Source organism: Cygnus olor, chromosome 3 (assembly GCF_009769625.2).
Source record: "Cygnus olor isolate bCygOlo1 chromosome 3, bCygOlo1.pri.v2, whole genome shotgun sequence".
Lineage (NCBI taxonomy): Eukaryota > Metazoa > Chordata > Aves > Anseriformes > Anatidae > Cygnus > Cygnus olor.
In genome coordinates, this window is record NC_049171.1 from 92,126,658 (window position 1) to 92,150,776 (window position 24,119).

At 41.7% G+C, this 24,119-nt stretch overlaps 1 protein-coding gene across 1 annotated transcript in view; it reads left to right on the forward strand.

The window, feature by feature from the left end:
- The first annotated feature begins 224 nt into the window (after window positions 1-224).
- PPP1CB (protein phosphatase 1 catalytic subunit beta) overlaps window positions 225-24,119 on the forward strand; it is a 29,079-nt gene continuing 5,184 nt past the window's right edge. Inside the window, exons 1-5 of the mRNA XM_040553814.1 lie at window positions 225-552; window positions 12,559-12,690; window positions 16,047-16,277; window positions 16,605-16,709; window positions 21,663-21,734. Of these exons, the coding sequence (XP_040409748.1) occupies window positions 501-552; window positions 12,559-12,690; window positions 16,047-16,277; window positions 16,605-16,709; window positions 21,663-21,734 (592 nt within the window). The 5' untranslated portion in view covers window positions 225-500. The remainder of the gene's footprint in view (window positions 553-12,558; window positions 12,691-16,046; window positions 16,278-16,604; window positions 16,710-21,662; window positions 21,735-24,119) is intronic.

Genomic DNA, 24,119 nt, shown 5'->3' on the forward strand with positions numbered 1-24,119 from the left:
TTCCACGGGCGGTCCCAGCAGCGGAGGAGAACCCCCTCATGGCCCGGCCGGCGGCCGATATCAAGACCCCACAGGGGAGCGGCGCCGGCGCTGAGCGCATGCGGCTTGCAGCCCGCCAGCCCGCTCCGGAGCCTGCGCGGCGAGCGAGCGAGCGAGCGAGCGGGCGGGCGGGCGGGCGGAGGAGGGGGGTGCGCGGTGCGCATGCGCGGTGGCGGCGGCTGCTGAGGCGGGGGCCGGCGGGGCGGGCAGGAGGGGCGGCCGCTTCCCTCCGGTACGGCCGTGAGGGTCCGGTGGCAGCGGCGGCGCTTGGGGCTGCCAGCGGAGGCGGCCGGCCCGAGGGGACCGGTGGTGGTGGTGGCCGCGGGGGGTGGGGGGAGCCGTCCGTGCTGCGGCCGCCGCTCCCCGCTCCTCCTCCTCCTCCTCCTCCTCCTCCTCCTCCTCCGTGAGGCGCCCTCCAGCCCGCCCTCTCCCCGCCCGGGACCGAGCGCGGCGGCCACAAAATGGCGGACGGGGAGCTGAACGTGGACAGCCTCATCACACGGCTGCTGGAAGGTGAGCGGCTGCCGGGACGGAGGGTGTCCGGGCACCGAGAGCCCGCCGGGGGATGGGGGAGCCTGCGGGGAGCCGGGGGTGGGGAGGCGGCGGGGAGCCGGTCCTCGCCCGGGGCACGGGGAGCCCGCCGGGCCCTGGGCGAAGTGCCTGTGCTCCTCTGAAAAATAAAAGAATAACGATAAAAGGGCCTTGGAGGAGACCTGCGGCTGGATAAGCCCCGTGTGGTGGGAGCATGGAGGGAGCCTGCCTGCATGCCTGTGGGGCAGCCGCCCGGGCTCTCCTGGGGCCGTGAAGGGGCTTGGGGGGTTCCTGTGAAACGAGGAGACTGCCAGACCCCCTGCTGCTGGGGAGCCCAGGGGTTCCCTCTTCGCTTTTACTGAAGTTATGTCCTGAATGTTTGGTTTTCCTAGGCCTGTGCTGGCATTAATCTCCCTCTCCACATTCAACAAATACCTGGTGCGCCGGGGATGCGAGTGCGCGCACAGATAGATGTGCTGGTCGCCTGCTTGCTTGCCACAAATGGAGATACCAACCTCGCGTATTTGGGTCATTCTGCAGAGGGCTTATAGAAAAAAAATTATCTACAGTTTTGGAGGAGAAACGTGTGTTTTATAAGTCTGAAAGTTTTATGTAGCTGAGTTATTGCAAAGCAGAATTTTTAAGGCGTCGAGGGTCTCTTTGTAATTGCTGTTCTTTTTAGAAGTGGAACTGTAATTTATAAACAGTAAAATCAATACTTTAAAATCCACAAAGGCTTTGGCAGCTGCGGTCATGTTTGTGTTTCAAGATACGTGCTGTAGTGTAGTATGGAAAGAACCATTGGGGATCATCAGTCAAAGTTTATCTCTGATCACTATTACAGATAAACTTCCCATTTTCTGGATGTTGAAATCCGGATTAGTAGGTCAGTTTCAGACAAGCAAAACAGAACCTAGTAAACATTGACTTTTATTGCATGTATTTTTGGGGACTTCACAATGAATAAGTATGGTGTCACAGGTTTTTTTGGTTGTTTTTTTTTGATTGCCTTTTTTTTTTTGTAGAGACACCTCAATTGTCAAGAGGTACTTTTCCTCCTTGCTCTTCTGGTAGTTGCTTAAATATAGAATGGTTTAAGAGGAGATGATGAAGACTTTTAAAATACTCCATACCTTTTGCACACACCATTAATACTTGTGTTGCAGCTCTCTAGTTTTTTGGGTTATGGTTGGTTGCACTGCAACTGAGCAACCTGATCCGTGCTTTCTATTTTTTCTTGTATTTTTGCAGCCGTTTCTCAGTCTTTCTCGCTCTGAGCAGATTAGGAAGACTCTTTAGGAAAACAGGATGACTTTTTTTTTTCTGCTTTTTCTGCTTGTCACCTACAAACAGTTGTGGGAGTGCCTTGTACAACATCTTGTATCTGAAAGGGAATAGATTCTTCCAAGGTGTATTTGGAGAAAAAAAAAACTAAAAATGTATTGCGTCTGGATTATTTTTGCTTCCATTTAACATCTTTTAGTTGTTTTACTGCTAACATACAGTATTTTAAGCTGTGGTTGAACAGTAGTGTTCCACAATGAAACCTTTTTGTATAGTTGGCAGCTCACAAACCGGAGCTTATGCTGTTGCTTGGCTGACCTGTTCTGGTAAAGTGAGTATGGATCCCTCCCCATGCTGCTTGCGCAGAAAAATTCCTATAGACTTTTATCTCTGGAGTAATTAATTAGTTAAAAGTATGTTGGCTCCACTACTCTCACTTCAGTTTGGACTAAAACGATGAGGAAATGTCGCTTTTGAGTGGTAAACAATGCACATTAAAAAATCAAACGTAATTTTTATGAAATGTTAGCAGGCAGTTTGTGTATAGTCCTTCGGTTACTTTAAGTGAAATGGATAGCTTTCAGTTTGAACAGCGATTGTCTCAGTGGCTGCTGCGCATAAATTTTAAAGGTAGCAAATATGCAACAAAGCTGCAACAGGAAACTTTCCAGTTGTCATTGGGCTGCTGGTTCATGACCCTGTTTCTGTGCTGTGGTACTTGCTCTCGTGTCTTCTTGCTCTTGCTTAATTGGGTTGTTCTTGACTGTTTTTACTGTGGTTGCTCGAGACCACTTGCCTTTTGAGTGGAGTTACCTACATAGATCATCTTACCGTCAATGTGGTTCTTTTTTTTATTTTTGAGACGTCAATGTGAAGTGGCTTATAGCCAGGCTGCTTGGGAGAATTAATTGAGAACGCCCTACTAACCCTCAACAGATGTGCATGCGTGCTTATCCTGAACATATATTTATTTTAGAGATCTTTTGAGTGCTGGAAGCCAGACCGATTAGCTCTTGAGTTAAACTAGGGGCAGTTTTTGGAGAGGCTCAACTGAGCCGAATACATGATGATAGTGTCCTAAGACTCTAGTTTTTTCATTTCCATGTTCTTGCATACTACTGAGTTCTTACCTTTTTATTCATTAAATCAGTATGAATTTAGGAATGCTAAGAGCTTGTTATGCATTGACTTTCTTGTACAATATGTCTGGTGTTTGGTTACTAGTTAGTGGCACTGCATAAATAACTTTTATTTGGAAGAAAATAAAGCTGAAGTGTATAATGTATGCTTAAAGACTGAAGGTAGCAATGTTCTCTCTTTTTTCTTCTATCTCCAGACTTCCCATTCCTGCTTATTTACTGGAAGAATGAGGGAGGTGCTGGTGCTTCTAGATGCGTGCCTGGTCTTGGAGATACTTTGGGCTTGTAATAAGATTTAGTTTGATAGAGAAATCATGTATAAATGGATCTGCAACCATTTACAGGTCATGTAACCACAAAATTCTGTAGCTTAGTGAAAACATTTAGGCTATGTGACCACAAAAGTGAATTAACTGAATTAGCCCTAGGACTGTTTTTCTTGTGCAAGTATTAAAAATTGGAGTCGTGGGTTAGGCTTAGTTAAGCTACAGTATACAAAAAGATGATCGCCTCTTTTTAGCTTTAGTATGTTGTTTTGTTGTGTGTGTGTTTTGTTTTCTTCCTACCTTCCCAGCTATGCCATCTGGTGGATGGATCTTCAGGTCATGCACAGGAGCACACACACGAGCGTCAGCAGCACAAAAGACGTGCAGCGTGCTGCATTGTGCCCCATCCAGGCACACCGTGTATCCCTCGGTGGGAAATGCCCTGATATTTGGAGAAACGCTGAGCTAAACTGGCACACCAGGCTTACGTTTAAGCCAGGCTCTAAGGTAGCTTAAGCTTTGGGTATGTGTGGAAAAGTTCCCTCTGTAGCAAAGCAAGAGTGCTGGAGTAGCTGTGCTGCCTCTTGTAAGGAGTGCTGTGGGTGGTGGTAAAGTTATGCTGCTGTGTTTCTGTCTGGGTGCTGGGCTTCCTGTTTGTGCTATGAATGTCTCTTAAATACCTCCAGGTGGACTGGACTTTCTGTACTTTCAGATATATAGGTATCTGTCTCGGTAGACACTAAGGAGGTTATCATGTGGAAGGGAGGACTTGGGGAAACACAGACACAGTAGCCTTAAAAACAAGCTGGATTTCTGTGAAGAAGGCTTATTTATATTGCTGTACAAGCTAATTTACCTTGGCTGGACAAAGCTAGACTCTAAGTCTGTCTAACCTATTAAATAATGATCTGAATTCAGTTAGTGGAACGTAATGTGGATTTGCTCTAAAACAAAATTATTTTTTGGTGAGGCTGGCAGGGCTGCTAGTTCTGATAGTATCGAACCCACCACGAAGGCTGGGAGATACTCATCCAGTGAGAGGCTTGTCAAACTTGCGGCAGACGTGGAGAATGGATGTTGCTGCAGTGTTCAGCTAAAAGCGCGATTTTTGCAGCCACCATAATAAAGGCCGGTTGTGTAGTGCTCTTACTGTGTCATGTGATGTCTTTTAAGAAAGCTACAGCCCTTGGTTTCTTCTGAATGCAGAGGTCTTGCAGACAGTGACGAAGACTGAAATTTGAATATGACTCAGTTTTTCAGATGAAAGGTGAACTTTAAATGCTTATGAAATAATTGAGATTTAAATGCTACAGAGCTGTTGGGCTCAGGCATGATGGTCAGTAATATTTCAGATTTTGTTAGTGCCGTAACAAATGAACCTGCCCAGCCAGCGTGATGGTCTGTTGTAATAGCGTAGTGGTGCTGGTGGTTCTGCAGGGTTCGTAACTGATCCTGACAGAGAGGCAGCTGCAGAGAAGAGTAGTCCATGTGGGCTAGCCCTGGCTGGCGGCTCAGCACCGCCCCGCTGCTTGCTCAGTCTCCCTGGGTGGGGTGGGGAGAGACCCATAAAGGTGAGGGTGTGAGAGACAATTCCTGGGCTGAGATAAAGACAGCTTACTGGGCAAAGCAGAAGAAACAGGCAGTCCATTTGCCACTTCCCATTGGCAGGCAGGTGTTCAGCCCCATCCAGGACAGCAGTGCTCAGCACACGTCACGGTTTCTTGGGAAGACAACGCCATCACTCCAAACACCTCCCCGTTCCTCCTCTTTTCCCCCAGGTTTTATCGCTGAGCACAACTCCACGTGGTGTGGGACATCCCTTTGGTTGGGTGGGGCCAGCTGTCCTGGCTGTGTCCCCTCCCAGCTCCGGGTGCCCCCCCCAGCCTGCCAGCTGGCAGGGCAGCACGAGGAGCAGAGACATCCTTGGCTCTGTGCAGGCACCGCTCTGCAACAGCTAAAACATCAGTGTGGTATCACCACTGTTCTCATCAAAAATCCAAAACACAGCATCATGTGAGCCTCTGTGAGGAAAATTAACTCCATCCCAGCCAAAGCCATGACAGTGATCCACTGCAGAATAACATGAACACACTATGGAGATGGGTGTTGAAAAACCACAGGTTACTACCTTGATATGGTGCGAAGTCATTCGATAACCCTTGTATTAGGAAAACAAACACGAATAGCTCAGCAAGGAGTTTTTAGCGAAGGGAAGATTTTTTGAAATAGTCTCTTTGGAGAGAGAAGGAAAACTGTTGTTTTTAGCTGTCCGTTCCTTGGACGGTATGTGCTGTATTAAACAGGGAGAAGGAGCAGAAGGAAGAACGGTGTTTGTTGCTGGGCTTGTACATCAGTGCAGATACGAGCCCGTTCATCCTTGGCTTTATAAGTGCAGGATGAACAGGAGAGTTGGCTTCAAAAATTATGCTGAAGGCCAAGAAGAGCCTGGTGTCAGAAAATGTCCACTGGTGTTCCTTTATTCTGTCCGCTTACTGTGCTGCTCTAGGCCTGCATGGTTCAGTTACTGTTTCACTCAAATATTCTGCAGCAGTTTTTGACTTGTCTCGGAGTCTTGCTCGGAGTACAGCTAAATCGCAGCATAAAAGAAAAAACAATGCTGCTTCATTTAATGTAAATAGGAGGATTTTTTACCCTTGATAGTTAAATGCTCGTGAGTGATCACTACAAAAGTAGGTACGTAACAATAAAAAAAAAGGCAGTATGTGGTTTAGCAGGGTGAAGCCAAGCATACTATATTTGGCTGTAGCTCAGTGAGGTCAGACGCTGTACTCGGGAAGGGCTCTGCGCGTAGGGAGGGCTGCTGCGAGCTACAGCCCGAGGTGCTTCTCGTGCTGTCTGTATCTGCCTCATCATTTTAGCATAGAAACGACCCTGTTTGCTGCCTTCTCATAGTGTTGGCATACAGTTTGTCTTACAGCATAGGCTACCTTGTCTTAGTTCTGCAGCACCATCTTCTGTGGTTTTGGGCAATTTAATATCAATCTCGATACAAAGCCTTTATCTGTATATCTTACATAACCATATTTAGTTCCTGAGGAGTTGGAGATGCAAATGTCATGTTAAACCCTGGCTTTTTTATTACAACTTAAGCAATTTTCCTCCTTGCTATTTCTCATGAGTTACAAAGTAACTTTGTAATCAGCCCCCACCTTTCTCTAATTCTAGGAATTTTTGTTACTGATGCTTTAGAGGAAAAATCAAGTCAAACTTTGAGAAAGAAGTTGAAATTCTGTGTTGCATGAGACTTTAATAATAGGTTAACCTTGCAAGGGGACTGGAAAAGAATTTGTCACCACTTCGTACAGTACAGCATAGTAAGAGGCTTCTACCTTGTGCTTCGCTAGTTGCATGGATTTTTGGTTCAAGTGTAATTAACCAAACACAGTAAGTGCAGGTCAATAACAAGCATTAGGATTACGTGTTTCACTTACAGAATGAAGTAACTGCTGTGATCTTGTCCTTCAGCCCTGGATCCAGCGTTTCTTGGGATGGTGTGTAGTTCAGGAGGTCTGGGACCATAAGCTGGTGCATGGAATCTCTCTCTGTGCAAGTAAGCAGCAGGCGGCCCATGAAAAGCAACTGCGGTGGGTGAAGCTTGACGTAGGTGCATTCGGTGTTGTCGTGGGCTGATTTGGGTTTCTCCTGCAGCAACTTGAGGTAGCTGCTGCTGCTTTTCCCTGAGCATTAGTTCTACTGGTAGTATGAATTTTAAGAATGTAAATCCAACTTTTGGGGGAAGAGGAACACTTCTTTGTTTGGTTATTTCCCTGGTTAGAAATTAAAGGCTTGGGCAGTCTCTTATTCTGCGGTCATTTTGTTTAATGTTAAATAAGTCCTGTTAAAGTGAGCTTACAGCAGTCGTGTTGTTCAGCAAAATACTTTATCTCAAGGGCATCCAGTAAAGACAAATTTATTAGTGTTTTAGACCACTTAGATGGAAAAGTGCAGTCCTTCAGGAAAAAAGCTCCCAAGAAAGTTAATTCTTTGGGTTTTAGTGTGGAGTTCAGATGATGTACCCTACAAAAGGCACAGGGCTTTGCATGCATGTACAGACTGGCTGTGTGTTCGGCAGTATGCTGTGTACTGAATGGAGCAAAGTGTGGCAGGGCTTGAGTTATCTTACTGTTGTCCGCAGGCCGCTGTGGGAATGAAAGCCAGGTTAACCTTACTTTTGTTGCAGCAATTCAGAAACTTTGTAAACTTGTATTGTTGGCATAGCTCTTGTCATTTTGGTGCAAAATACTTCTGGGTGACAGCTGTACAATTTAAATAACAAAATATTTTGAGGAAATAGAAGCTTTGCTTTTGAAAATGGAAGACGTTTTAAATCCAATCCAGGATACTTAACTTTAAAAACCATGGAAACCTATAACTTGGATTTTAAAAATTGAGCAGATAACTTGAGAACGTGTTTCCAAAACTGTCAGAACTGTTTTCTTTTTTTTTTCCCAAGTAGTGGGTAGTATCGCCTTTGGCTTCCAAATCCATTCCACTCCTAGAGAGGCTGTTCAGGATTCGTCAAATATTCCCAAATGCTTTGAGGTACAAGAGAGAGACAGCTAAATGCTGTAGCTGTTAGTTGCCAATCATTAAACATTCCAGAGAATGTTATGGGAGAATATCAACTTGGGGGATGTTGGTGGAATCGACTGCCTGCTTGCAGTCTTGTGGTGTGGTTTTGTTTGCTTTTTGTTCAAGATATGCTCTGGCAAATAGAAATGAGAAATAGAATGAACATAGAATGTGAAAGCCACAATTCCAGAAATGCCTTGGCTGGGGATGCTGCTGAAAGAAGCAGAACTAGCTGCTTATTCCTTCACTAGACCTAGCCCAAGTTCACAGTGGATGTCTCCTCCAGCCTGGGGAGCCATCTAGATTAAGCCTCATTGTTGCATCTTTCTGCTAGACAGAAAAGATGAGCTCCCTGATGTGTTTTACTGTGCGGCCATACAAATGCGTCTGCCCACAAAGTAAGAGCTCAGAGGAAGAGGGAGCAATGCTGGCCTCGTTTTTTGGATCCTTAGAAGTGTATATAGGATCTAATGCTCTGCTAAAAGCCTGAGTGTTGTCCAGAAAACAGGACACACATGCTGTTGGAGAGCATGGTGTAAATGCTTAGGACAGCTGAGCACCCCACAGCTGATTTAGTAATTGAAGAAACTTCTATTAGTGATGCCACAAAATGAGGAGTTTAGTTACTTAAAGTGAGAGGCGCCTCAGAAACAGGATGACAGACTAGGTTAGTGGATTTTCTCCGTTTCATGGAGGAGAATGGCAAAAGGAGCGATGCCCGTACAACTTGCAACAACCAGTTCTCAAACCGTGCTCCTGGGTGCCGTTTCCTTCCTGGCCACTATTGCCTTGTAGCCATACATAATGTGCTAGTCTCTGGAATGAGTTTGGAGGAATAAAAACAAACAAAAGTAAAGCAAACAAACACCTTGCAGAAGTTTTTCTTTCCTGGCACTGCGCAACCGTTCTCAAATGACCAGTTCCTATTGCTAGGCTTACTAACATCGCTTATCGAAGGTTGTGTAGATGCTGAGAACACTTTAATAGTGATTAGAGCATCTCTTGGATTGCTACAGGAAATAGTGTGCTAAAATAATAGCTTGACAGTACAATGCACGGAGTTGCTTTTAATTCTTTGTTCTCTACTGTATCACCATGGTTTAAGCTCCTTGCAGCACAGGCTTCTTCTGGCGCAGCACTGCACATGTGGGACTGTGAATTACGAGAGGAGTTGCTGTCTCTTCTGAAGATATCCATGTAAATCAAAGCTTGTTTGTGGTTTCTGCATCTTAGAGGACTAATTTATATCTAATGTCGAGGTGCTGTGCCTGCTCTGGGTGAATGGCAGCCATGGGCAATGGGTGGCTTTCCCGGTGCTGCTAGAGCCTTTTATGAGCTGCAAACCTCCCAGGGTGTGCAGCTCTGACTAGTGAGTTTTAGTAATGGCTGCCTGTAGCCATTTGCAAAGAAGTCTGAAAAACACCGCTTACATTCTAGATCTGATTCTCCTAACTTCCTCTTAAATCTGTTTTGAGGACTTGGCTTTTGCAAAACTAAATATGGTGAAAGATGCTCCTATTTACAATCCAAGCAGTGCCCAGCAGAGTCAAGGAGTCACAAACAAAACTCTAGCTGTAGTGTAAGTCAGTAAAAGATGTGCTTAGCCCTGCTCGTGTGTGTGTGGCCCAGCCCTTTCAGATGACTAGCTGGCTGACCTTTCAACACCTCCCAGTGTGAATCCAGTGATGTGCTGAGGCTTCCTGGGTCCCAGCACCTTCTCATGTTTCCATACATAAGTTGTTTATGGACGATCGGGGACCGTGGGAGAACTTCTTTGCTCTTTAGCATGTTATTGGTGGTTATTCTTCTTGAAATTCCAGACTCTGTGCTGAGCGGACCTGTTTGCAGGGAGCTGCTGCCCGCTGGCATGGGGAGGGCTTCATCATGGTGTGGTGCCCCAGGTTCCTTTCTGGGGCAGAAAGTAACTGTGGTCATTGGGCGTGCTTTATCTCCTGTTCAAGAGTGATGTGCTTGATGTAGTTCTAGCAACTTGCTTACCTGGAGAATCCGACCATGGTAGCGGGTTGCCAGACTTTGCATTGGTTTGTCTGTTAGGGGCTGCAGTGTACAAGGCTCTACTGCAAAAAGTCAAGAGCTAACAGCATGATGCTGGACGTACTGACTGTGGCAGGTAGCTAAATTTGAAGTCAGGGGCCGTGTGGTCTAGTGTAACAATCCAGCAGCATTAAAAGCTCAGTCCTGTAAAGCAATTGATGCAAGTTTAAACCTCCCATCAAGTTTCAAAGGGAGCTAAAGCAAAAGTCTGGCGTCCTAAGAACTGCTGATTGGATCAGAGCTATTTGAAGTAGTATGAGTGCTCTCCTTGAACTGCACTCTCAGTTTGGGACTCTGGTTTGGGGCTACTGGTGGTAACATTAGGGGGTGTATATGGTGGGGTTTCCTGGGCTCGAGGTCCAAAACTAGATAGGATGTAAATTGCGCAGTTAAGTTGCTTCTTGGTTTTAATTTGGTGTTGCAAAATGTTATGACAGTAGTTAAACACAGAAGAAAACTTGATTGCTTATCAAAAGAGGTTAAAGGAATACATAGTTTGCGGAAGAAAAATGTGGCTGACAAGCAGCTAGTTGGGCTGCATGCTTCTTTGGCATGATCTTGTGTTTTAAGCATCAGACAGCCACAGGGTTAAAATGGAGCAGAATCATTTCAATAAATGATAGCCATTGGAATGGTTGTTAGGACTGTGCTCTGTCAGGTGGGACCTTTCTGTGTAGTGCTGGCTTGTTGCATCTAGGCGGTGAGCTTCAGATCTGTGGAAGGAACCTGTTTAAGCTACCCAAACAAAGCACTAGAAAAGCATGGAGATTGTTGGAGCGTTCTGGTACCCTCAAATCGAATAGTCAAGTCCTGCACAAAGCTGTCAAGGCCTGTTTTTTCTTTTGCCGATAATCTCTTTGGGGCTGAAGGGCTATCCATAAGTGCATCATCTAGTAGACATTTGAGATGTGGTGAAACTGAAGCCTGTACGCTTTTGCTCTCCCATCACGTTGACTGTCTGTTTGCCCTTGTATTCTCTTAATATGTTACCCCACATCTTAATGTGTGAGCAACATTCTACAACAAAAAAAGTTACTAAAAAGCTGTTTGCTGCGTCTAACATAGCTGTTAGCTAAAAGCATGTGACTTACCATATGGCAGGTGTCGCGTGGTACTGATGCGGAGCTTCCCTGAAAGGAGTCCTGAGCGCCGCTTGTACCGGCCCTGTCCTGGTGGCATTCCGATGAACAAGGCGTTTCCAAGGGAGCCCCGCTGCGGGTAAAGTGGCCCTTCAGCTGGCTGTCCCAAGATCTGCTTTCACATCTTCCCTGCTTGAGATAATTCTTCATTTCTGCCTCCTCGTCTCTTCCCGTGACTGCTTCCTAACCTCAGCTGAACAAGAGATCTGGTGCTTATTTTAAAAAAAAAATAAAAATCATAGCACAGCGTTGGGTTGGTCAGATGTGCATGTGATGAAAACCGGAGCAGAGCTTTTTGAGGTTAACAGTTTGGACTGCAGTACTGGCTGTCTTAGGTTGTTTCTCCTTGTATCTTTTTTTCCCCGTTACAGAATGTAGATAATGATATGGATCTCCTTTGGAAAGTAAAAGTTGCAAGCTTAATATTGTTTTGAATATAGGGAAAACGGGCAGCCAAGGAATTGATCTTAGCTGTCAAGAACTAGTTTTTGCTCTTCTGTTAGCAAAATCTCATATTTGACTTCCTGAAGTTTCAACTAATGTTTTCACTGAGCAATGTCTTAGTGTGTTTGTGTTTGAAAACATTTGGGTTTGAACTGCTACGGGTTCGTTCCACCTTCTCTTGTAGCTACCCCTGTTGTTTAATGCTGAATGTTGTTCTGTCTGAAGCAGATGGCAGAACAGGATGTTGGCCTGTTGTAGACACTGGTATATGCTGGTTTATTAGTTTGGATCTGAAGCTTGGGTTATGCTGAGATGCAAGACTGAACTGGATGGGCCAAAGTGCAGATATTTGTGGAAAGAAGCAGCTGCAGGTAGGCTTGTCAGAGGATGGTGGTTGAAGTGCAATGTGAATGCTCTTGAAAACTGAGCACTAAATATAGATCTGACGACCTGACTTAGGAGTATAGGAATTCAATTTCATGCTAATTGGAATGTTTCTGTTTAGATGCAGAGGTTCCAGTAACTCAAGATCCTTTATATAGGAATAAAGATTTCATCAACACCAATGTAGTTTAGTTTGATATTCCTAACATGACAATTTCAGCCACTGAAAGCTCAAATCGTTGTCTTTTCTTTGTATTTAGCTAACTGTTGAACTCAATGGTCCTAAATAAGTTCATTTTGTGTTAATGTGAAAGTGTTTTCAGAATTTCCATTTTTAGGATTTTTTTTGCCTATTGTGAATACTCTAGCATAATCCGATTGTTTATTTAAACACTTCAAGTTGCTATTTATCCACATAGAGGTGAAAGCAAAGATTAAGTTGTTCTCTTCTGGGAACCTGACTTGCAGGCATGTACGGAGACCTTTAAGTGCTGGCTGTTACCACAATAGCAGAGTTTGGTTTCTAGAATTTTTTGGAATACATAATTCCAACACATCTGGTAGATACGGTGATGTGTGCTGACATTTTTGTCAGATACAGACTTCAAGTGCAGGTCATTTGCACTTAGCTGTTGCTGTGCTTTGGTGTACTAGCTATTTTAATTGTTAAACATCTCATTTCAGTACGAGGATGTCGTCCTGGGAAGATCGTTCAGATGACCGAAGCAGAAGTTCGGGGCTTGTGCATAAAATCACGGGAAATATTTCTTAGCCAGCCTATTCTTCTGGAACTAGAGGCACCTCTGAAAATTTGTGGTATGTAAACTTCATATATCTGTATTCTATGTAAGTGTACACACCTACATAGGTTTAGTATGCTAGTTGGAATGGAAAGAAAATCCAATGAAAAAGATACTGAGATAGGCAAATGACCTTGACTTGGGCAGTACGGATTATTGACTGAGGTCTTTACAGTCTTAAATGCCATTTTCAATGTAGATTGGATTAAGTCAAGAAAAGGCAGTTAACTGTTGTTCCTGGTACTGTTCAGGAGCAAGTTCTCTTGCCGATAAGAGCTGCCTGTGCTCTCTTCTAGTGCGAATTTTGCAACCTGTCACTTGTACTTCCCTAAGGACTGCTTGCGTGGAGCTGCTGCTACTCCTTAGATCGTTATTTCAAAAAGCAGCTAGTTCTTTAAAAACAGAAAGAGCAAATCTTTGCTGTTGTACTTGTTCCCTTCAAAGCATAAGCAAAACAAAGATCTTTATATGATATGAAATGGAATGCTTTCCTAGTCCTTGTTCAAAAATAGCGTTGAAGAAAGTGTTGATCTAAAAAAAAGAATAATTCGTAAATTAATTTGTTAACATGTAAAAATCCCTTGAGCTTTATAGCAAGTATTATCAAACAACATTGTCATTAAATATGGGTGAAACTGTGCTTTACATCTCTAAGCTCTTATAATATGCTAGACATCTTCAGAAGTACACTGTTGTTAATAGGTATGCAGGCTTGTTTAAATCTGTTACTAAAGTATTGTAAATACTGACTTGTAATCATCCTTCAAGTTATTCACAGCAGACACAACCTTAGAAAGCAGTAAATTTCTAGAATTAGGCTGCTTAAAGTGTCAGAGTTAAAATTGAAACAGTCTTAGAGTTTGTTACTAACATGCCCAAAGATGGATTGTCCTCTTCCTAGGCTTCTTCCTGGCAGGCCTAATGTAGCAATCTTCCTTACATTAAGAGAGGATATTACTAATTATTAAAACATAAAAATAAAAGAATAGAAAAGTACTAAAGACAAAGTCACTTTTAAATGACTAATTGCTTGGTAGGGTGGGGAGACAAAAACCAGACCAGCTTGTCTAATAACACAAAGTTGAAGGGAAAATCCAGCTTTAGCACATTGTCTTCATGCCAAGCTGAGGAAAAGACTACAGTAGTCTCATCATATCCTTAGATAAAGGAAAGGTGAAAACTCAAATATTGTGCATAAGTCAAAGTCTGCAAAGTATAATTAGCCTCCTTCAAAGATAATTTCTCACTTCTTAAAATCTAGACAGCTGAAAGGACTCTTACATGCACAATAAGGTAGCAAATGCACAGTTAGATAAGGCATTTGTTATTTTTAAATTAGATTGTAAACAAAGTGATAGCGCATGGAAGCATCAGGTGCATCTACATTTAGTATTAGAGCAATTGTCAAAGATGTATGTACTTCAAAGTGAAAGAGTGATGATGTCTTTCACCAAAGCAAATTAGGCAGCTGTACTACTTTGAACTACCATATAGTGTATTCAGGCAGTGCTTGAGGGATCATTATAGGACTTTCTTTTCTTGTAATCAAGTCAGTTCAAACTAAGCTTTTACATCTTGAATGACTGCGTTCTAACGTAAGATGAAAGATAGTCTTATGTAAACGTCCATTTTAAAATAGTTGCAGCTTTTATCGGAAGGCTTCATATCTGATGGACTTCAACTTGTGCCCATATGAACCTGTATTTTAAATTATCAGCTGCCTTCAATGTAACAGTGTTAAATGCTGTGGTCCCTTTACAAAATACCCTATGAGTCCTTTGGTCCTTCTGGCTCATGTATGTAACTGAAAGTTGTTCGAGACAATAAACGTAATATTATTTACTTGGTAGTTAATTCTGATGGTGAAGAAGTCTGGTGAATACTAATAAAACAGTTTCAGAGCACTAGACTCAACATCATGGTGACTTGTTGACAAGTCTTCTATGTTTCCTTCTGAAACCTGGAGATTTCTAATATCAAGTAGACTAGAATTGTTCTTGTTGCAGTGCATGTGAAAATGATTTTAGCTGGTGGAACTATGGAGCGCATGCAATTGGGTAATGCATAATATTTATCATTATTAAAAGAAAATTAGGATACAATTCCCCTCCTGGAGTAAGGAATAGCTTTTTAAAAAAAAAAAAAGATATTGCCTGAAGAAGGAAGTATTGAATTTATTATGGAAAAAATAAAGAACAGAGCATCAACTAGTAACTGGAGTACATAGCTATAAGACTTGAACTGGTGAGCATACAGGTCTGGGAATGCCTTTTCAAGATTATGGAAAAAGTTGTAGGCGTGGGGGTGTTGCTGCTTTTTTAGTTTTATGGTATGGTCGTGGAAGCAAATTCTCTACTGGAGAATAACTGTGCTTAATAAAAACAGGTATTTTGTCACAGAACAAATGACAAAAGTGAAAATACATTTATGGCGTGCGTAGTGTAAGGTACCAGAAGGTAGTCAGTATTATCGGCATATAGCCTGTAATGAACATTTCTTAGGTGGATTTTTTGCATTCAGTCACTCCAGTAATGAATTCTACAGTCAGCCGGAATACATCACATGCATTGTGTGAGTTCCTGTAGAGTGGCTTTGGTATTATCTTTGACCTTAGGGGCAGCTCAGATGGTTACTTTTGGCTAGTCTGATATGACATGGTGTTTTAATTTCTGCACAGAGCTATTTCATGGAAAGCCTGCTTAATTTTGAAGGTGGCAGTGTGATGAGTAAGTTATTTTTCCTAAAATACTTCTGCAGGGTTGAATATCTTATAAAGGTTGTCAGTCTTTGAGTCTCTGTACTGTTTTTGTATAAATAATTGCATCAAAGGAGTTACCCTGAATGCCAGGGAATGGGGATCTTAGTACAACAGTGTTATAGGAGGACAGGCAGTTGACCTTTGAAGTAAGTGCTCACTGCCAGCACAATGTTTGGTTTCTCTCCAGTCAATCTAGATCCTTTAGTGATCTGTTATTGCAATAAATAATATGACTTAACTTTTTCTTAGTACATTGGCTTCCTGGCCAGGTAACTGTTCAATTAGACATTCTTTCAGACTTCATTTTAATTTGAATAAATTAGAGCGTGATTAGAAAGCTTAAGCTTAATTGTGAAGACTCCTTGTGTAGCTTTTGTTTTTCAGGTTTTCGTAATTAGCAGTTCCACACAGATTGTAAGTTATTTGCTTTTAGTAAATACTTAAATTTGTAATGTTAGCATGGTTCTCACCTTTCTGATGCCTATTGCCAGTTTTTTTAAAAGGAAAGTATTTCTTTTAAGATCGGTTAATAAAAAGTGATTGGCTTACTTAAGTTCTTGATGTCTGCTCTTTACACTGTTGCACTAATTCTTGGTAAACGTTTTCTTATTCAGGTGATATTCATGGTCAGTATACAGACTTGCTTCGACTATTTGAATATGGAGGATTCCCGCCAGAAGCTAATTATCTTTTCCTTGGAGATTATGTAGATAGAGGCAAACAGTCTTTGGAAACAATTTGCCTACTCCTGGCATATAAAATCAAGTACCCAGAGAACTTCTTTCTCTTAAGAGGAAATCATGAGTGTGCTAGCATCAATCGGATCTATGGATTCTATGATGAATGTAAGCAAAGCCTGTTCCTTCTGAAAGCCTGTTATGTACTGTGTGTTTTGGAAGCATTTCTAGTAGTGACTCTTAAACTGCGAGGGTTTCAGTATAATGTGAACCTTCTTTGAAACTTTCTGAAAGTACCTACCAAGATAAGGTTAAACTCAAATATTTCTTCTGCTGTCCTTGAAATACTATTGCAGGAGGTTGAAACCTAAATACACTGGAATATATCTCTGTAAAGATGTTTTGGTAATGTCCTTTGTCAGGTTGTGATATGTATTGTAGGTTGGCTTCAAGAAAACAGCTCTCTCTTCCTAACATCATGCACTGTTCTTGTAGGCAAGCGGAGGTTTAACATTAAGCTCTGGAAGACCTTCACAGACTGCTTTAACTGTCTGCCTATTGCAGCTATTGTGGATGAGAAGATCTTCTGCTGTCACGGAGGTAAGTTGGTGACTGCTTTTAAAGGCCGTGTCTAACCTGATCTTTGGGTTAATATTATATCAAATGGAGCGTGCATTTGCATACCTGATATGTAGCTGGAGAGGCTTATCTTTATATTGTCTGTAAAGGTCATCATTATGTCTTGTGCTTTTCTGTGCACCTGGCAGCAGGCAGGTGTTATCCTAACCAGATACACATGGCTGCCTTTGCCAAAGGGGTGTGTCTAAGTATTTACATCAATATATCCCTCTTTGAAGGACACTGAATACTAGAACTCATGCCTAATTTGCTTCATTTGCCAGAGCTAGGACTGCACGGACAGATAGCAAACACTGGGAGCTGTAGCAGTGAATTGAAAGAACAAGTTTCACGAGTAACACCAGCTCTGTAGTCTTGGCGTCTTTAGCTGGTTTTGTAAGATGGTGGAAGAGACCTTTTTGCTCACATAATTAAACCTGTTGCTTGAAGTAAGACTAACATTAGATCAGGTCAACCATGGCTTGTCCTGACTCCATAGAACCTTCCCTGTTGGAAAACCTACATTCTGCCGCCTGTCCCAGTGCTGCCCGATTCCTGTAGTGAACAAAGTGTTTGGTGTTGGTCTGCAAGAGGCTTGTGACTTCTGCCCACATCGGAACTTATTCAGGTGCTTTTCTTTGTAGAAGGAGACTGTATTTTTCTGGGCAGTGATGCTTCCAGGTCTTTGGGACGTGGCAGAGTCCTGTCACAATTCAAACAATTGGTAACACTTTCCAAATACTGTTGTAGTAGAAAGAGCCATACCACCTTATTGCAACTTGCAACTGCCTCCGTTATTAAGCAGCTTGTTGCCTTGTATCAAGTGATCCAGAAATGACCTGGTAGGTGTCACCGGCATTGTCAGTGAGGTGATTAGAGATTAGTGGAAGTAAGAGCCTTGCAGAAACTTCTAGTTTGACTGAACAGCTCTGTTGGGACGTAGACATAGCATGCACACGAAATTCCTGAAGAGGTTTCTTGAGACTGAGGTTGTATTGATGACTGCTACTCTGCCTTTATTCTTCATGAGTATCTTTACAAGGGCTCTGTCTGTATGGAATATGCAATAAAAATGATCCTGCCTTCTCTGGCATCTTGTATTGGAAGCTTCAGCGTACAGTGCCTGCTAGTGTAAGCTTATCAGTCTTAAGCATAATATGCTCTGAGGTATTATCTTGTTTCTAAATGCAGAATTGATACAGACAGTTGTCTGTGCTGGTCTCCAGGTAGCACTGGCATGTTAGAGAAATGCTTGTTTTATCATAGGAGCATTTCTTGTTCTCATTCTCATCGTTGTGGTGTGGTGTCTATTTTTTTTTTTAAGGGCCTGTTACCTGTATTATGAGCTAGATCTCAAAATTTTAAGAATGTAAGATACAAAATAACATGCACAGAGGAAGTCATAAGCAATGGCTAAAAAAAGTCATAACTTTCAGAAAAAGCTGGTAAAGGAAGTGTTCCTTTGCTATTCTTTTACCACTTTGTATTTTGTTTTATTTGGGAAACAGAATGAATGTTGACAAAATACAGGGGTGTTCCAGGTAAATAATTAAGCTTAGGTGGTGGAATGTCATCAAGGATGCTTAGCAGGTAGAGTAGAATGCTTCATTCTATGAACAAAACAAATACTTTATGTGCACTTCAGACCTGAGTTACAAGCAAGAAGCCTAGAAAGTTAGAAGAAAAGAAAAATATGAAGCTTTGTTAACTTATTGGGGGTGAGGGAGGAGAGGGTTTAACCTCTTTAAGGAAGGAAGAAAACTTATGTTATGCATAGTACACTTAGAGGATCCCCTTGTGGAAAAAAAAAAAAAACAGTATTTACTGTTTTATTGGTTATTCATTGTCCCTTAAACTTGTACAGGTTTCATCTGTAACTGAAATTACTGTCACTCACAAGCTGTAAAATAAAGTGAAACGCTTACTAAATGTGCTGTGTGCTCCTGATAAATGAAAATGGCCCTTCAGCACTTAAGCTCTGCCCTTTTTCCACTCTTCTCCAATCCTGTCCAAAACTGCATTCCAGATCCCCTGAAGTCATGGATTGTCAACGCCTTTTCATGATGTTACTACTATAATAAACACTGAGGCAGCAGCACTAACCATACAACTCTGCTGGAGGTTGAAGCTAGCAGGTAGATATAAGGTAGGTGCCTTTTTTACTATATTGCGCATTTTTGCATAGTTTATTTTAAAAATATTGTCCTATGGGATATATAATAAAACTTTGCAAAACCGCATAACATAGTAAACAAAAGGCACCTAACTTACCCCAGTAGGCTACCTACAATAGCTTAAAATCCCAAATCAGCTTTTTTTTTTACTCAGACTTCTGCGTTCTGTACATCAGTATTAGTCAAACCTCTTGCCATCCCTTTCTCCAAATGTTCGCTCTGCCAAAGGATCTTTCATTGTACTCTTCTCGCTTGCCTCCTCCTCTCCTTATTAAATCTCTTCCCTGTCTTTCCATGCTGCGCATAGAAGTCATTCTGGCTTTTTTCTCAAAGCTGTCCTCTCAGATAACTTCTTTGTTCTTTATCTCACTTCAATGAAGCTTATTCCATAACCATTCCCAGCTCTGCTTTGTATTCTGTATTGTCACATCTTTGTGATGCCATGTGCTAGTTCTAATCTTTAGAGACTTTTTGTGATAACTTCCAAATTTCTACAAATTAAGCCCATGCTGTAGCATCATGTTGATGAAGCACACTGGTCTGACCACATTAAATCTAATCTCGGAAATGAGAACAGTGTTAGTTTAGTAGAATGCTAGATAAACAGAATCTCAGAGCTTGAAAATCTTCTATCTTGTGACATTCCTGACATGAAATGTATGTTGAAGCTGGGGAGTCTTCTTGATATTCCTGCGTCGTATCCAGAGAGATCATAGGAGCTTTCTGGATTATACTCTAAAAATATGTAACAATCACTTTTACCAGCTCTGCATGATGAGAGTGGTTTCAAATCTAGTGCCTGGACTTGATGAGTCTGCCAGGAGTAATGACAATTCATTTTCTGTTTTCCATTAGGGAAGGTGTGCTCTTACACTTCAAGAAGATAATGTGCTGAATGGTACTTCTTCTGTGCTTGGCTGTCATTATGTGACAAGACAGCTTAATTCGATGGTGTACTTTTCAGTTTATTTTCAATACATGGGTTGCAGCAATCACTGTAGCGGGAGCAGCCTGACCGAGTTTTAGCAGCCTGTTTGCCTTAGCTCCTTGATTGGATGCTGATCGTGCACGGTTCTTGTCTGTAGATCTGAATTTCAGACATTAGCTATTTCTGTTTGTGCAAGGGAAATTATGATACTTGGGGAAAGATGGCCTCTTGAATTGTTACAGAGGTCTACAAACATGCAGGTAGTTCTGCGGGCGTTTGGTATTTTACAGCAGTGTAAAATAACAAAATTAACAGCTACAGCACTGAGACATGGTGTGTAATAACAGTTTTCTTTTAAAGTACTTCATGTTTTGGGTGTAACCCGAAATGTTGAGAGCTGTAAGCCCGTAGAAAGTCACAAACTGGTTGTGCTAACATCAGTGAGACTGCCCATTACTGTGTCAGGGTGTGGTGCTCCCTGGAACCTACACACCTTTGTGCTAATGTACTCTGCATGCAAATGGGTCAGGTTTGGGGAGGGAGAAGTGATAGGGTTGGTCGAAGCTTAAAAGCTGGTTATCTGTTTGAATTTGTTACTCTTCCTGTATTGTTGTGCAAGTAGAACTGGCTTAAACTTCTTCGTTACAGTATTCATCAAAAGATTCACCTTTCACAACTTCAGGGTATTGTCATGAAGATACCTTCAACAAGCTGACGAGGACAGAAGGCTCTTATCATGAAACCACTCTAAGATTTCAGCTTTTTTTGTTAATACTTGAAGGAAAGTTCCTCAGGTCCTTCTTTACATCAAATGTGTTGGAGTCATTGTTGATCCAACATGTACGTTGCCACTGTCCAAACCTGGACGTTAGCTGAAGTTCCTTTATGTGGTGACTCCTCTCCAGTGACAGCTTTCCTGTTACATTCAAAGTTCTGGGCTGTGTAAAACGGATATGGCTTGCTAACACACAACATTTGATCACATTAGAACTACAGGCTCTCGTTCTTTATTTGGTGAACTTGTTGTATGTCGCTTAAGTATTCAGCTCACATTCATACCTTCAGTTAAGGTCATGTTAAGATCCCAGAGCATCTAGTAGGCTTTTGTCATGCCTGTGTGCCAAGTAAAACAGTTCTGGAGTGCATACCTAAGCAGTTCAGAGTAGCTTTGGAACCCCGTCCTTTGGCTGTAAGTACATGTTAATATGAGAAAACTATGCAAAAAGAGGTGTGTTCTGTGTGATAAATGACTTGACTCATCAAGGTACTGTGGTTTTATAAATGACTAAGCAGCTGAGCTGTAGTAGATGACTACTTGACTGACTACCTTGGTGCTCCTGATCTATTGCAGTTGCAAAGTCTAGTATTCGTTGACAGCATCCAGTGACTGCAGCTCAACTGATGGGTGGTAGCACATTGAAACTTGCTTACAATTTTAGTCATACCTGCAGCCTGCTTTGGCTTGTGGTCTTTTAAAGCTGGTAGGGTATTTTCCTGTAGCTTTTAGAAAGTAAGTTGCTTGCAAAGAAGGTAATCTGCATCCATTTTAATTGTACTGGCTTTCTCTCTAGTGCACTGTTACAGAGAGCATACTTAACTGTAGAGTTCTGGGCTGTGTGGCCCGGTAGGAAAACAGTTAAAACTTCTTAGTAGTTTCAGTTATGTTATTCTGTGTCCTGTTCAGGAGCTTAATGGTCTTGCAGAAAACTGTTCTGTTTATATTCCAGTGGAAACAATGGGTGCTGTATGACTTTGAACCTTTGTTTGTTCTCTGGAACCCTTTTTAACAGGTAAAATGTGTTTATAAAGCGCTTGGGTTTTTTGTACTTACAGGACTGTCTCCAGATCTCCAGTCAATGGAGCAGATCCGGAGAATTATGAGGCCTACAGATGTTCCTGACACAGGTGAGTGACATGGAATTTACTGTAAATTGCTGTTAGTGATGAAACAGGTTTAATCAGTTTCTGTACAGGCGGTAGTGCAATGACTGAATTCATTAACTCAGTACAGTATTCGCTGACTTCCTTGCAGGACATGAGTCTTGTTCCTCATGATGGCTCAGTTATCTGGTACTGCTAGAGGTTATTGCCCACATCATTATTGCTTGTTATAACAGACGAAGACATCCTATCCAAGCCTTCCTTAAACTCAGAAATCTGATGGAAGATCAAATGAAACTTAACAGCTTGTTCTTTTTCTTGCTCTGACTGGGCTAGGCACACCCAAACATTATAGTCTATCAAAGAAGATAACTGTTTAAAGGTTGCTGAGTATTATTTGAAGTATTTGGGCTTCTCTTTACCTGGGGCCAGCAGTAATGTCTCCTTCCTCTTCAGATTTGTAAAGTATAGTCACTTCAGAATGATCGGAATTTCATTGCTTATATCAATATACCAGTCATGAAGTTTTCTTCTGCTAATCAGTTATACTTTGTGTACACGTATTGTGCAGAAAGCACTGGAAATTTGCATTCAATAATCTTTTGAATGGTATTAATTACCTTCTGTAGTGGTCTATTTATTCTAAACTTTGTTACTAGTGGATTGGAAAGACTGTCAGGCAGTACAATAGTATATCCTTTTTTTAAGACTACTGTTGAAAGTAATATTTTAAGTTAACTTTCAGAGGGCTTATCACATTTAAAGCTTTTGGAAACACAAATTATTACAATTAACCCTTGGAACAGAAGAATTTTACTTCCTGTAATGTGTTCAGTGTTAATGCATAGGAGTAATTCAGGGTCTAATTTTAGTATCCATTGTCCCTTAACTATACTTCAGTACAAGCTGGTATATGCACACTTGAAACTGAGATGTGTTACTAGATGAAGTAGTCATTTATAATACAGAAATACTCAAGTTCTTCCTCATGCTATTTATAATTCACCCCATATCAACGTAAATGTCAGTACAAATGAGTCAAACTTTACATTTATCAGATCTTTCAGAAAAGGTAGTTTTACTCAACAGGCTAATACTACTGCTTGGGCCACCCCCACTTCAGGAATGCCCTTGCAGAATGTAATTCCAGTTTCCATGGACACTCCACTGAAATCATGCATTCCTAGTACCTCCTAAAAATAAGCACAGACTTTTTTTTAAAAAGCTTTTGATCTACTGAGTGGATCAAAATTTGCTGTCTTCATTTTGCTTTCAGAAGCAATAGCCAGATGTTTACCAGCAGAGGTAAAAGTGACGGTGACATTGAAGGACTTCAGTTTTTTGGGCCTACTTAAGGCAACTGATATTATTGAATGGAAGTAAATATTGTGGAAAATAAACTGAAGCAGTCTTGCTGCTGTGAAAGTTATGAATTCTTAAAAGCTATCCATTTCTAGAGGGATGCCACTTCATGAACGCTTGTGTTGATGTAGAAATTACTAGTAGATGTTCTTGTGGCTTGGGCTGGTAAGATTAGATCAATTAGACCATTACGATAGCTTCTTGTAGTCTGATGGAAAAAGCCTTTGCAACGTCAATTGCAGTTTCAAGACCTCTTATTTTGGTGGCTTTTTCATGGGGTTTGGAAGCTGGTTGCTCAAATCTAATCTGTATTCCAACTCAAATCACTTGCTTTAGTAACACTTGCAGTCGCATTTTGTGCGGCCAAGGTATTCTGGTTGGCATTGCTGACCATTCGCTTATCAGGAAACTTTTAGCTCCTTGAATATCTCGAAGCTGTGTTCTGGTGTTCTTCCAGCCAGCCTAACCTATTGTCATGGTGGGTGTTTTATGTTAAAATAAACCTATTGGGGTGGCAAGGTTTAGTTTTAGTTGTGTAGATGGGACAATCTTGTTGCAGGGTTCTGTTATACAACTGTTAAAAGATGATAGGACAAATTAGCTTACAACCACGTATGACCCGAAAGATTATTTGATCTGTGGCAGAGAAGTACTTCCTGAGCAGTTGAGACAAGCAGCTTCTGCCACTAGTTGGAAATTCCTGCTAAGAAACCACTAGGGGTTGCAGTGAAACTATTGTTTTGAAAAATGTTATATTCAGTATAGAACTGAATTTCAGTAAATTTTCATCAAATGTTGTCTGTATTCAGTAATTTATTTCTGGATAGATATTTAAAATGGAGTTCTACTTGCTCTGTTACATCTTTTAAAAGCAAATCAAATAAAGGCAAGCTTCTATGGAGGAACTGTAACTGTTGCCAAAAAACATTTGATAGCTGTGTATAAAGACAAAATACTCCAGTTGCACAACAAGTTTCTGACATTGATTTTGCTTGAATATAACTTGGCAAGATCTTTTATTTTTAAAAGTGTCTTCATTATCTTGTG